General features: G+C 40.2%; 1 protein-coding gene across 1 annotated transcript in view; it reads left to right on the top strand.

Annotated features, from left to right (window-relative positions):
• The window catches only part of LOC142499654 (alcohol dehydrogenase 1-like), a 36,263-nt gene extending 20,734 nt beyond the window's left edge, over positions 1-15,529 (top strand). Inside the window, exons 5-9 of the mRNA XM_075609340.1 lie at positions 1,834-2,050; positions 3,800-4,060; positions 10,567-10,702; positions 13,222-13,360; positions 15,377-15,529. Of these exons, the coding sequence (XP_075465455.1) occupies positions 1,834-2,050; positions 3,800-4,060; positions 10,567-10,702; positions 13,222-13,360; positions 15,377-15,401 (778 nt within the window). The 3' untranslated portion in view covers positions 15,402-15,529. The remainder of the gene's footprint in view (positions 1-1,833; positions 2,051-3,799; positions 4,061-10,566; positions 10,703-13,221; positions 13,361-15,376) is intronic.

Here is a 15,529-nt window from a genome sequence, read left to right on the forward strand (position 1 = left end):
CCGCTCCCCGAAGCCTCTCCTCCTCCCGAAGCCTCCCCTCCCCATTGGCTCAAAGCCACACACGTCACGCGTCGAAGCTAGGAAACACCATTCTGTGGTGTCTCCAGCGGCTGACGCGCGACAGCGTGTAGTCAGCTGTGCAGCCAGTGGGGACCGGGACCAGCTCGCGAGGATTCCCCTGCTGGTGGGGAACTCGCTACATTGCCGCCCGCGCCAACGAGCGCAGCGGGACCGAGGCCTTATTGTGTAAGTTGTGATATGCGCAGATGTCGTGTTATCGCATGAAAAGACCATTGACTTTAATGGGGTTTTTTATGATTTAACACATCCTCTGTGCTTATCACACCTTACAAAATGAGGGCCAAAATATAAAATACTGTAGTATACAGGTACTCAACAATCAAGTACTTATGCTACTGTAATACTGTTGAAAACATTCAACTGCACTTTGAAATATTTGGAGCGATCTGGAGGTGCTGCATAGCTTTGGCATAGATTCCGGTTACTACATTGAAGATTTGTATGGAGATATAGCAGACATTCCAAATACTAAAGCTTGTTGGTTGTTTAATGCCAGATAACAAGTTTTTTACTGTATTAATAACTATAGGATTATAATTTAGAACCATAAATAATAAAAAATAAACTTTATTTATTGTACTCTCTATCAACACCCTTTGGGTTCTACTCACACACCACACCAAACTCAAAGAAGCGAATGGCAGACACTCTCATAACTGGTTCTATATTTCTGATTTCTCAGAAAAATTCTACACTACTTATTTAGGGAATATTCCATGAAAAATGAGGTAGGATTCTGGTGAAAATTAGAAATGAAAATCATTTATTGAAAGCAAAACTGATTGTGAACATTTTCATAAATGCAATTTGAAGAAATTCACATAACTCTATTAAATAATATTTTCTACATTTGAGTAGATATTAAAGATAGTATTGGCCTATTAGTAAATGCAGATGTAAATTAAGTTTAGTACTGTACGCAGAAACACCTCTTCTTTAACTGGGGCAAGTCACTGTTAATCTAATATTGTTGAAATGAACACTACTGTAGAAATGGATGACATATGTATGAAATGGACTGGGGGGTCTCTGAAGATGAGGTTGTTGGTGGTGTGCAGAATCTATTTCGTCTCCATTTTGTCTGTCTTTGTCTTCACAAGTCTGTGTCTTGTGTCCCATGCTGTGTTCCTGCAATCATTCGTTTTCATACGTTTGTGAAAGAATGTGCATTTTGCGAGTGTATCAGGTTGGCTACCAGGAAACTCAAGGACAAAATCAGCCTATGGCTCAATGCTCAGAAATGAGGGGGAAGCATGTATTCTGCAGTATATTCAGACTTAGAGATAAAATTGTATCCTAATATACCTTGTTCATTGTATTAAGATGTTTTAACCCAATTTTTACTTATTTAGTGACCTTTATAATGATTGGTTTAGAATAAAGAGGAGATATTGTATTCTACCTAGCAACTTGTTTTAGACAAAAACTCATATGTGTATAAAAAGGCTGCAAGGGCCCTCCCCTTGCAGAGTCTCTTGAGACACTCCTGTATGATCATTCAGAATATTACGATAAACTAACTCATTATCCATGACCCGTGTTTGCTCTTATCTTCGTGCATTTGCAAACAACGACATCACATTACCTTACTCTACCTCACAATTAGTGAATAAGCTATTTGGGACTTAGTGTGTGTGTTAATATAAAACCAGCTCTTAGCCTTTGGAAATAATTCCTGTAAGGATGTTATGTTCCTAAATTCTCCTATGTAATGACCTGCTTACAAAGTTTTTATACTGAATGTCATAACAGGACAGGCAAATCCAAAGGACTGATGAGTGACGGCACTAGCAGATTTACCTGCAAAGGGAAGCAGATCTATCACTTCATGAACACAAGCACCTTTACCGAATACACTGTTGTAAATGAAATCTCAGCTGTCAAAATTGATGATGACGCACCTCCGAATGCCTGTCTCATTGGCTGTGGCTTCTCCACTGGATACGGGTCTGCTTTAAATACTGCTAAGGTATTATTATTATGCATGTTTTCTGTTTGCATTATGTACTAGCCTAAAACATTGGATATAGAAGTTACATATCAACTGATTTGGCTTGCAAGGTGTACAGTAGCTCAAAAAGGATATGAATGGAGCTGAAATCTTCCTGACCTAAAGAAAAGAATTGCAAAGCATATTGAATAGGACCCAGAGAGAGAAATGTAATGAGGGAGAAGGATAAAATACAAGAGTAGAAGATCTCATAGGAGGACAGAGAGAGGAATATACGGAGACCGAATTGCAAAGGCCTTCAAATAGAAATAAAGAAAATGTAAGAATAAACATTTTGGGCAACATTTATTACATTGTGCTAATCCATAAGACGTCCGATGTAAATGATCCATATTGTGCCTTGCTGCTTCTTAGTAAATATGGCACTTTGTGGTATTATCATGTTGTTAATTGTTAAAAGTGATTTACAGTACTACACTTCATACACTGTACATAAGTAGTATAAAACAGAAAGCCACAATTATTATTATTATTATTATTATTATTATTATTATTATTATTATTATTATTATTATCTATGAATAAAAGAAACAACTGAAAATAATAAAATTGTCTGTACATATGGTATCTAACAGTGAATTGCTATACATAAACAAGATATTGACGAAACATTTGACATTTTGCCTCTGAAACAGTAATTACTACTAATGGTAATAACCTCTATAACTTATTTATTTATGCCTCTACACCTGTAGGATCATTTACTATTTCAACAAAAATGCATTTCAAATAGTGTATTTCATAAACCTGTGCTGATTCATAACTAATCCAATCATGTGTAAAGATTAGATCTTGGTCTTGGAGCAGGACGGCCTCGCGGCAGGGTCAGCAAGAAGCTTAGGCAGAGGATAAAGCTGAACCGAGTTGGTTTATTAACCAGCAGACAAAATAAACAATAGGGCCCCTGTCCCCTTTAAGGCCAAAAGAAATGATAAAATAAATACCTATTCCCTTTAGGGAAAGCTAACTACACCGTAGCGGTTGCCCTCACTACTTGGATGGCCAGCTAAGCTGGTTCCCACCCCCTAACCATGCCCTGGCATAAGCAACAATGTAACAGTCTCTGCATACAACAATAAAGTGATTTTAGAGTCTTTGGAGCAGACGTTCCAGCTTCAGCACGGCCTTGTCATCCTTTCTTCCTAGGGTAACTCAGCCCCACGTTGAGCCCAGAAAAAATCCTCTGTAGGTCCTCTCTACCAGCTTCCGCAGCTGGGGAGCCCTTCTATCTCCCCCGTTCTCTGGGGAAAACAGTCTCTCAGCACAGCAACTTTCAGTCTTTCTTTTAAACCACTTCCTTGTTAACTCAGATCAGGCTGATTATCTCCATTAGTTAGCAGCTGCTGGCTTCTCTTTGAGGAATTAACTCTCTGTAGACAGGAAAGCACACTTACTGCACTGTTCCAGTCCCTAGAGGACAGTGATCATATCACAGTCTATATACTGTGCATTCTTGTACAAATCTTCATAACAGATCTAGGGTCATATGTACTAAGTGATGCTCTTCTAGAAGAAAACTTCGAAAACCTAAAGGACTAGTTCAGGACCATACACTTGAATGCACCAAAGGTTGTTTTCCATCAATGGAAGATGTCTAATTGCAGAGCACTGCTTTATAAATATGGGCTCAACGGCCTTCATACAAAGTAAAGAATCAACCCTAAAATGAAAATGAATCTCATACTTCATGTGTGTATATTTCTGCAGGTGCATCCTGGATCGACCTGTGCTGTGTTTGGTTTAGGAGGTGTTGGGCTTGCAGCTGTCATAGGCTGTAAGATAGCCGGTGCTTCCCGTATCATTGGAGTGGACATCAACAAGGACAAGTTTGATAAGGCTAAAGAATTAGGAGTAACTGATTGCATCAACCCCAAGGATTACAACCAACCTATTGAGCAAGTGCTTCTTGAACAGACTGGTGGTGGACTGGACTATGTATTTGAATGCATCGGTCTCATTGAAAGTATGGTATGTGTGCAAAATGTGAAGGTTTAATTTTGTACAGCAGAATAGCTCCTCTTCCATTGTAGTCTAGGATAGTACTGTATGTGCAATTGACTTGGTTAGACTGTTAATTAGATCCAGATATCGCTAGCTCTGTTGCAACTTTTATTCATCTGTTTTCCTCAGCCTTTCTTCCCACCTCCTTTACTTCTTAACTAGTTACCATTAATAAGTTGCCCTGACTAATATATCTCTGGGAACTTAGCTAATAATTGTATTTATACAGAAGATAAGGACAATTTTCAGGAAAATCCTCCACATGCAGTAATGTAATAATAAGTTAAACATATTTAATATAAACATATATTCTTCATGAAGTAGTAACAGAATGAAGTTAACAGCAGAGTAGTTATCTCTTAGTTTCATTTTCATTCATTTTAAAACTTAAATGCTTTTGCTTTAAATACTTTTGCCTGCAGAAAGAAATCAGAAATAGTTTCTAGTGGAAGATAGAAAAATATTTATAGGCACACAAAAAATATATAAACCGTATTATTAAAGGCAAATGGTCTTTTCTGCCAGTGAGCCAGTCGCTAATGCCAAAACACTACAGAGACGCTTCCTAGCGGGCAATGTTTGATCAGGTAAAAGTCCCTCTTTTTCTTTGCAGTGTACTGCATTTATCTAGAAACATGTGGTCTCTTAATAAAGGTACACCATGCTAATTCTCTATCACACAGTTTAGAGGTATGTAATCATACTGTAGACTGTGTGCTGAAGAAGTGATGACAAATCCGATAAATTAGTTTAAAATAGTTTAAAATTGAATTATTTACTTTTAATCTCAAAGCAGACATACTGTATGTAACTATCGGTGTCTATGGATTAAGTTCACATTCTGTAGTGGAAGGCAACATGATATACCTAAAGGGCCCTAAGCAGGGCCGCTAACAGGGTGGGAGTGCCGGGACATGTGTCCCGGGCCCAGTGGCTGCAGGAGCGGGCCCAACTTTATTTCCTGCAGACGGGCCTCTAGTTGCCACCAGGCCCCGACTCTCTCCCCTGCTGCGGGCCTGCATCTCTCTCACACACTGCTATGGGCATCCCTCACTCCCTCACTCTCCCGCGTCGGGCCTCTTCTTCATTATGAGACCAGCTTCCAGCATGCACTGGCATGAGAGAGGCTCGGCGCATGAGAGTGAGGGAGACCCGAAGAACATGGGAGAGAGAGACAGGCCTGCAGCATGGGAGAGAGCCGGGGCCCAGCAGCAACCAGAGGCCCAGAAGCCAGATGCAGAAGGTGGGCTGACATCTGGTAAGGCCCAGCTTCCAGCACCGGCCAGCCGGGCCTCCCACAGCCACCGGCATGAGAGAGAGGCCCGGCGCTGGAGGGAGAGGCAGGCCCTCAGCATCAGGGAAAAGCCGACGGCCTGAGACCATCCCCAAGGTAAGTGTATGTATTGGGTGGGGGGGGGGGGGGAGTTGGGGGGCTAGTGCAAGTATGTATCTGGGGGGATAGTGTAAGTACATATTTTTTTGGGGTAGTGCAAGTATGTATTTCTGAGAGGTAGATTGGGTATGTATTTGTGGTGGCAGTGCAAGTATGTATTTGGGGGTAGTATATGTATTTGGGAAGGGTAGTGTGGGTATGTTTTTGGGGTGTTAGTGTATGTATGTATTTTTGGGGGGTAGTGTAAGTATGTATTTGTGTGGGGTAGCATGGGTATGTATTTGTGGTTGTAGTGTAAGTATGTATTTGGGGTGGTAATGTTATATGTATTTGAGGGGTGCTGTTGTAAGTATGAATTTGGGGGAGGGTTGTGTTGTATATATTTGAGGGAGGGTAGTGTTGTGTGGGTATTATTGGGGGAAGTATGCGTATTGGGGGGAATTGTGTGTGTGTGTGTGTATGTGTGTCACCAAGATGGGAGGAGGGAATGAGTGTTAGAGGGCAGGGGGGTTGAGGAAGCATGATTGAGTGATAGTGGAGGGGGGTGGGAGAGTGAGAGGGGGTGAGGAAGAGAGAGAGGGGTGAATGGGGGGAAAGTGAGTGATGAAGAAAGGAGGGTAAGAGTTTGACAGGGGGAGAAAAATATACGGGGAGAGGGGAGGAATAAAGGAATGGGCTTGCAAGATGTGAGGTGGGGGGGATCACGGGACAGCTAACATGGGAGATTTCACACAGGAGGGGGGGAACACCCAGTCAAAACGCTAGTCCTGGGCCCCAGGAAATCTTTAATCGACATTTTAAATGGTCAATTTTAACATTTGAGGTACAAGTCCAAATGTAGATCTAAATGATATACTATAATAGATCTTTAACATCAGATTCAATGACTTACTGTACTGTGAAAATGACAACTATAAATTTGCAGAAATACTGTAAGATATCATACTATGGGCCTCATTCAGAAAGCCTCGATAAGGCCCTTATCAAGCACTTATCGACCAAAATGGCTACTCGTATTCAGTAAGCCTCGATAAGTGCTCGATAACGGCTTGTATCGACGCAAAATCTTATGATCAAAAGAAAATCGCCAATTGAGCGGTGATCAGCCGCTTATCGACCATTTTCGGAAGGATCATAAACTCGTGTGATTCTAGTACCCGCGAGTCGACTGTCGCCGCCTATCACAACCCTAAAAGGCGATCTTCTCCCCAAATCCAATTCACCTCAAAATTTAGGTAAATTGGTGGGGAGATGCCTCGATGAGCTGCGATATGTTGGGACTTAGAAAAAATCAGGCCCTTTTCCTGCCTCGGATTGATGCTGGGGGTCTCCAGAGCTGATAGCCATTAATACCAGCAATCGGCATGCATCCGATGCAGGAAAAATGCATTTACAGCAACTTCATTAGCTTAGCGGCTAACCGCTAAGGCAATGAAGGGGTTAAACACCCATGCCAGGCTTACTGTGGCTAGCGAGGGTGGGTGAAGGGGGATTTGGCCCTTAGTGGCTGTTTAGGCGGAGCAGAGGGAGTTACGGGGGGACTTAACCCCTTCATTACTTTAGCGGTTCATACCGCTAAGGTAATAAGGGGTTAAACCAACTGCTACCCACCCGCAAGGTCTAGACACCCATCCTTAAGGCTAATACCCCCTTCACCCATCCGTGAGGCCCAAACACCCACCCTTGACTGACTATACCCACCCTGCACCCATTGAGTAGTATAGTGGTACATCATACCCATATAATAATAATATGGGCATGATAAGCCTCTATAGCACTCAATGGGCACCCTAATTACAATACATTAATACACAAGACACACAATAATAAAACATAACTAAACTCCAAAAAACCACACTTCACTAAATAAAAACAGTAGCCAGCTAATCCATTCAATACAAGCAATAACAACATCAACAATGAATTAATTAAACCATTAACCAATCAAAACATTTAATTCCTAAACCAACTCAAAATGAATAGTAACACTAACCAATCAAACCAATTAATTACTACAACATAAATGAATTTAAACATTAAAATACAAAGAAATGAATTCAAACAATATCTGAAATAACCATAAAACGCATTATCTAACATAATACAACATTAACTAAAAACGAACACCAATCTCAAACATTTTATTAGCATTAAGCAGGAAAAAAACAAACAAAGACATCCACGTTAGAAACTGAAATTACAAAAACCAACAACAATACCAAGCCAGAAATGCCCCCCAAATATTTTCATAATAATGTATTAATCTGTACCCTAAAGTGGTACAGATTAATATATTATCAGTCAATGTGCCTCCCCCAAAAAATCAAAAAAACACATCCAATGAAAAAACCTGTAAAAAGAGACATTTACAAACATTCAATATATTACTTACCATTAGAAGCGATGGCCCTCCGACTCCCGGGGAAACAGGAAGCTCACGTACCTTGAAGGCCTCCAACAGCATCCGATGCCATCCGCCATGAAGATCCGGATCAGGTACCCAAATCTTCTTTTTTCTTTCTTTAATCACCTTCTTCTATCTTCATCTGTCATCATTTCTTGATCTTCTTTATCTTCTATCTTCATCTGTCAATCCAAAAAGCACCATGGTAAATCCCAACCGATGTTGTCTCGTCGTCTTCTTGGGCTCAAATGAGGCGTCACGGCCTTAAATAGGGCTTGTGACATCACATTTAGCCTCAAAATGGTTAACAGCCACCTGATTGGCTGTTAAAACCATGTTCCGACTTTATTATTTTTTTTTTACATGACGTCACTTAAAGGGAATGATGCCAGCCAATCAGAATGGCTGTGCTTCATTTGCCTTTAAGATGACGTCACTAAAGCCAAGATGGCCGGCGTCACATGGTATTTCAGCCAATCAGAGTCTGGAATTGGTCCCCGTGATCTGATTGGCTGAAATACCATGTGACGCCGGCTTCGTGACGTCATCTTAAAGGCAAATGAAGCACAGTCATTCTGATTGGCTGACATCATTCCCTTTAAGTGACGTCATGTAAAAAAAATTAAATTAAAGTCGGAACATGGTTTTAACAGCCAATCAGGTGGCTGTTAACCATTTTGAGGCTAAATGTGACGTCACAAGCCCTATTTAAGGCCGTGACGCCTCATTTGAGCCCAAGAAGATGACGAGACAACATCGGTTGGGATTTACCATGGTACTTTTTGGATTGACAGATGAAGAAAGAAGATAAAGAAGATCAAGAAATGATGACAGATGAAGATAGAAGAAGGTGATTAAAGAAAGAAAAAAGAAGATTTGGGTACCGGATCCGGATCTTCATGGCGGATGGCATCGGATGCTGTTGGAGGCCTCCAAGGTACGTGAGCTTCCTGTTTCCCCAGGAGTCGGAGGGCCACCGCTTCTAATGGTAAGTAATATATTAAATGTTTGTAAATGTCTCTTTTTACAGGTTTAATCATTGGATGTGTTTTTTTGATTTTTTTGGGGAGGCACATTGACTGATAATATATTAATCTGTACCACTTTAGGGTACACATTAATACATTATTATGAGAATATTTGGGGGGCATTTCTGGCTTGGTATTGCTGTTGGTTTTTGTAATTTCAGTTTCTTATGCGGATGTCATTGTTTGTTTTTTTCCTGCTTAATGCTAATAAAATGTTTGCGATTGGTGTTCGTTTTTAGTTAATGTTGTACTATGTTAGCTAATGCGTTTTATGGTTATTTCAGATATTGTTTGAATTTATTTCTTTGTATTTTAATGTTTAAATTTATTAATGTTGTAGTAATTAATTGGTTTGATTGGTTAGTGTTACTATTCATTTTGAGTTGGTTTAGGAATTAATTGTTTTGAATGGTTAATGGTTTAATTAATTCATTGTTGATGTTGTAATTGCTTGTATTGATTGGGATTAGCTGGCTACTGTTTTTATTTAGTGAAGTGTGGTTTTTTGGAGTTTAGTTATGTTTTATTATTGTGTGTCTTGTGTATTAATGTATTGTAATTAGGGTGCCCATTGAGTGCTATAGAGGCTTATTATGCCCATATTATTATTATATGGGTATGATGTACCACTATACTACTCAATGGGTACAGGGTGGGTATAGTCAGTCAGGGGTGGGTGCTTAGGCCTCCCGGGTTTGTTTCAGGTCAGGGTGGGTTAACCCCTTAATGACTATAGTGGTTACTAACCGCTAAGGTGATTAAGGGGTTAGGGGCCATTAGAATGTCTTTATTATGTATATATGCTTTCCTGCTACGGAGGACAGAGGGACATGCTGTTGTGGTAAGTATAACTGTATTTATTTACTTTATTTATGTATGCTAATGCAGTGATTAATAATGGGCAAATAATCTATTATCCATATCTGGATAGTAGTTATTTTGCCCATTACTGTACTGTATGGGTTTGGGCGGAGGGGGTGGCGTGTATTGATGTTTATTAAAATGTTTTTTTAATATACATTTCTTTCATAGTGTAGATGTGCAGGGGGTCTCCGGAGCTGAACCGCATTGGTTTTATGTCCGGGGATCCCCTGCTTCCCAAGATACAGGCCCCTTTATGGGGTGCCGGTATCCCTCTGCATTGAAATGTCCCGCGTCACGTGACCGGGACATTTCCTTGCATAGGAGATACCGGCACCCCATAAAGGTGCCTGTATCTCGGGAAGCAGGGGGTCCCCGGACATAAAACCAACGCGGTTCAGCTCCGGAGACCCCCTGAACATCACACGATGAAGAAATGTATATTTAAATAAATAATTTTCGGGCGACATTTCCGCTGTGGGAGGCGGCTCTCTCAGAGCCGCTCTCTCTGCAGCAGAAATGAATCGCCGGTTTAGGCCTTTTCAAAGGCTCGATGCTCTCACTGGCAGCAACTCGCCCGTTTTGGGAATTTTGCTATCACAGGTAATCGAGGCTTTCTGAATACCGTGATAGCAACCCCCAAAAAATGGCATTTTAAATGCCATGGCGATAATTTTTATCAACCTTCTCTGATTGAGGCCCTATATGCTTTGTGACATTTGCATTATTATATGTCTATAAATAGTATTCTGCGTATTTTAATAGACTGCTTTATATTTTCTCACAGACTGCTGCACTACACTCGAGTCACTTTGCATTAGGAACAACAGTGATAGTTGGAGTATCTGCTGCATCAACGACCATCACTTTTGATCCAATGATCATGTTGACTGGACGCACACTGAAAGGTTCTGTCTTTGGAGGTAAAGTAAAGCATTGTTCATTCTTGTGTGTTAAAAAAGCCGCACTAATGCTGAACTTCTGTAATTCACAAAGTGCCCCATAACAGCACCATTTGAGGTACTATGTTTTTCACCTGATTAAATTCTGTATGTGCAAATAATGTAGTTTATTTAAAGTTTTAAGAAGTTGCTGCAAGCTATGCAGATTTTTCTGGCAGTAAACTTAGTAAGTTCAGTTTTAATACATGAATATTATATAATAACGAGTTCTTTAAGGAAGATTCTGTATTCAAGCAGGACTTACTAATTGGAGGTCAATGGCGTCAACTGGCGTGGTTTATTTTCCAAGTAGAATTCTGTCTCAATCTATGTTGACCTCTGATAAAAATCGGGCTACTTACCACACCCTGGATGAAGGCCATCTTCATCTACAGGGCTGAAGTTCTCTGGAAGCAATCCAATAAAGGGCCAATGCCCAACCATGAAAAAAAGCCTTAAAAACAAATTCAAGACCTGATGGCGCAAACAAAAAAAGGGTTAGGTCTAGTTTTTTTTGGGGGGGGGGGGGGGGGGGTGGAGTAGGTGAGGTAGGTGATCTGGGTAGTTTCCTCAGAGAGGGTGGTGGTAGGGGTTAATTCCTTGTTTGCTGTATTGCTTTATTAAAGCATTAACCATAGCACTGGGATACAGTAGTAGTTTAATGTATGTTTGTATATCTTTATTTATACAGTGCCGACAGTGTGCTCTGTGCTTTACCAAGGCAATATAGCACAGGGAATTATAATAATATTATAAGTACAACAAAGTCAGACAATAGGAAAGAAAATCCCTGCCACTGAGACCTTACAATCTAAGTGGTGTGTTGGGAGATTTACAGAGAAAGTAAGGGAGTAAGTGCAGTAGATGGCAGTGCTTGGCTACAATGGTTGGTAGGAGTGGGTGTGGGATAGTAGCCATGAGTGCAGGCTATTGGGATTCTTCTTTTGAGAGATGAGTTTTAAGACTGGTTGTTATTAAATTAGATGTGTTAACAACATTAGCAGGGGGGAGGAGGCAGGGAGGTGTGGGTGAGCGCAGGTGTGTATATGGCTGGGTTCTGAACTAGGGGAGATATCTCAGCAGTAAGAAGGAGGATCAGAGAAAGAAGAGTTGAGAAGAGAATTAGGGGGTGGGAGTGGGGGTTGAGAAGAGAATTAGGGGGTGGGAGTGGGGTGAAAAAGTTAGGAGGAGAGGGTTTCCAGGTATTGGAGGATATGAGTAGGAGTTGAAAGAGCAGGTGTGTAAATCAGGTCTAGGAGGGCAGTGTAGCACTGAATGTTAAACAGCAGCTTAGATGGTAGCATTTAGAAAGCTAAGTTCTCAAAGTTGAAGAGTTGACAAAGTGCTAGTTCCTCTTGTATTCTTCCCCTCCAATTCAACTTCGATTTTAACTCCACAGACACTTCACATGTGACACTTAAGATGTTACACAGCCTTGTGTAATATTAACCACTGGTAAGCCGTTAATGGTCAGCTAGTCATGGAAACCCATGACTAGCTGTCCACTTTTTGCTACTAAGGGTTTAATATATACTGTAATGTGTTTTATTTTTATTTGATCACCTATTCCATACTGGTTTAGGATATCATACCCATGTACAGTTTAAAATGCTCGAAATATTGACCATTACATACATAGACAATATATGGCTAATGCCAGCCTGGAGTAGTATTTATTGGCGCTACCGTAGTTCTGATAAATATTATCACTTAATGTACAGTATGGCATAAACATGACTAAAACTGAGGTATTTCGTCATGTTGATACAGGTTCCGATATTATCATCGGTCACGGTACAAAATGCTTATTCGTAGCGGTGAAACGTTTATGTATTGCTCCATAAAAATAATTATTTCGTTTTTGCCAAAAATACGGCATTTTTGCCTTAATAGATGTTGATGTGTAAAGGTCATACTGTAGGTGTTACTGCTATTTCTAAAGTGACATACTGTTAGTGCTTATTTGCATGTCATTACCCAGAATCCCTGGCTGCAGTGAAAGCATTGTATGCAATATGAGATAATTGGGTAAGGCAGGGTTGCAGACCTGTCTGTACGTGTGCTTACAAGTGATATTTTTATTCACCACTTATAAATATCTCCTGTTAAACATACAAGATTACTCCAATTAACCATATTCTAGTGACAGGAGTTATTTCTTCGTACAAATAGCGTAGTACACGTAGAGTTAACTCAGGGAAAATAACACCTTTTCATGTTTCAATTAACGTAGAATTATATTCACTCATTTAACTCTGTTTAGTGAATCTGGGACTCAAAGCTTAAAGAGGCAGTCAAAAATATCCTTGTGATTTGCCTTTTAGAATGATTGACATGTTTTTTTATAAAGGTGTCAGTCAGCTACATTTACCTTATAAAGCCAGTCACTGTCCTTGGCTGTGTGTGCCTCTTGTTGCTCATGTACAGTACCTCTCTTTGGATAGGTCTTGCACACATTGTGTAACACTGTACCGCTGTAACTAAACTGCAATCTTCTTTAGGTTGGAAGAGCAAGGACGCTGTCCCCAAGTTAGTTTCTGATTACATGGCAAAAAAGTTTGACCTGGACTTACTGGTGACACACCGATTGCCTTTTGAGAAAATCAATGAGGGGTTTGATCTTTTGTGCTCTGGCAAAAGGTGAGTTTACTATTTGATTATATCACTTAATGATTTACCACAAAATCAAAATGTACTGTGTGTTTTCATACAGTAATTGGCACGTGAAGGGCCCGCGCTCTCCCCTTCTCCCCCCCCCCCCCCACCAAGAATACACCAGACACAATTTGGGGAACAACAAGGCCACAGCTTTATTTAAATATAAAATTCTCCAAAAATACACACCCCGCCAGGCTGCCGGTCAATAGTTCAGAACCCAATGACATAACCGTGGCTCGTGTTTTGCAGGTGAATTATTCAGCCACCCCAAAAACACAGGGCGCCATCTTACCCAGGACTTTCTGAACCCTCCTGGGCTCTCTCATTCTGGCAGGCCAACCCCGCTGACAGCTGTGACAAGGAAAAGAAGCAGCAATAAATGAATGTAAAGACAACCTTAATAGTTAAACAGCTAACATTATTCACGAACAGGGGGTGAGGGCAGGCATGTTGAAAGCTGGAGGGTCTACGCGCGGAAAGGGTCTCACATTCTGCGCCCCTTTCTTATATTGTATATAGTATACCTCCAAAACCTTCCTTTTCACCAAAGAATCCACCCTGGCTTAACCTCCAAACTGCCAGGGGTGAGAGTCCCATCAATGTGTGTGGGAGAAGGGAATAAGAGGGGAAGAGCATCTTGTGCTCATAGGGTCCCCGCTGATATGCAGGGACCATATTTTTGTGAATTATTTAACTTTTTAACTTGTGAGAATAGAACATAGGAAAACATTGGACAGGGGTCACTATTACAATGCATTTGTTTGCAAAACATATATGACAATTTAAAAACAATCTTTAAGGAAATTACTGATTTGCTCAATGTCTGCTCAATTTGTTTTCATGATCACCTTTTCCAATGAACACACTAAACTAAAATGTTTCTTTGTATGTATTCAATATTATCCCTGCAATTTATAGTACATGTTGATTTCATCCCCGAATGCGAAACACATTGTTTAATTACATTCATGTTATCCTTATAAAGTCATTCAAATAAATAAGGCAATGCAATTACACATTGGCTCTATCACTATTGGCTGACCAACCCATCTAACATTCTATCAAATCAGAATTTAGTCTACTTCCAAAAGCTTTGGGGACAACTAACCAGAGTATCTTACTGTAGGTGCAAATCCAGGACAAAGCTTGTGACTATGTAGCAGATTTCTGAACGAGAAAAATCCCATTGGTTTGAAACAAGAAAATATGTTCTTGATACATTTCATGCAATTGTTGTGCAGCTTGGAGATTTTGATAAATCACCCACTTTATTGTAACCGGATGTAAGAGTTTAACTTACAAAAGTCTCCCTGCTGTAAATCTTGGGCAAAATCAGTGCAAAAAGGACTGCACAATATTAATCACAGAGTAGGAATCCCACTAAAAGCAAAAAAGATAAATCGTGTGCTCCCCTCCAATTTTGCAGTTAGGAAATTTTATTAATAGAGTCAAGAATGAAATTCTCCTGGCTCAAAGTTGGGGCAAAAGGTGGAACCAAAAATAGTACCAGATTTATGAAAGCAAAATGTTTTTTTTTAAAGCTAAATAATCTAATGTTAAGTACCCACATTAACCGTAACACACTTTAGTGTATATGCAATGTTATGCTAATGCCTCGTTTGCATGTATTTCACTAATGGTCACTATAGTTAACACCATGCTTTTTCCGGGATGAAACATGACTTAACAGTACAGTATGTTACTGTCCTTTGAAGATACACCTCTAGTCTTAATGTGACCTTCAATTACAGTAGGTTCACACCATGTTAAGTAACTTGACAGAGCTTTGTGAATGTGGGCCAATGATAAGAAAGCTGATGGTGCAAGGATGCTTGCCCTGTCTGAGTACTCATTGCACTTATATGTGATAAATATAAGACAAACCTCAGCTTTAAATCCTGTTTACGATTTGCTCAATTATTTTTACACACATTCAAATAACGACGGCAGTGGATAGCATTTGTGTTGTATTTTGCTGACCATTTTCTTTCTTTTTAGCATTCGGACCATCCTGTCATTTTAAGCAGTGGATCGTCTGCTTTTCACTCGCTTCTGCAGGAGTTTCACACTGAAACACCCAAGAATGTTAGGGGTTCAACCTCTTGACAACTGTATTTTACATGATAATAAAGAGAACAATTATTGTTGTAA

The sequence above is a fragment of the Ascaphus truei genome, chromosome 1 (genome assembly GCF_040206685.1).
Source record: "Ascaphus truei isolate aAscTru1 chromosome 1, aAscTru1.hap1, whole genome shotgun sequence".
Classification (NCBI taxonomy): Eukaryota; Metazoa; Chordata; class Amphibia; order Anura; family Ascaphidae; genus Ascaphus; species Ascaphus truei.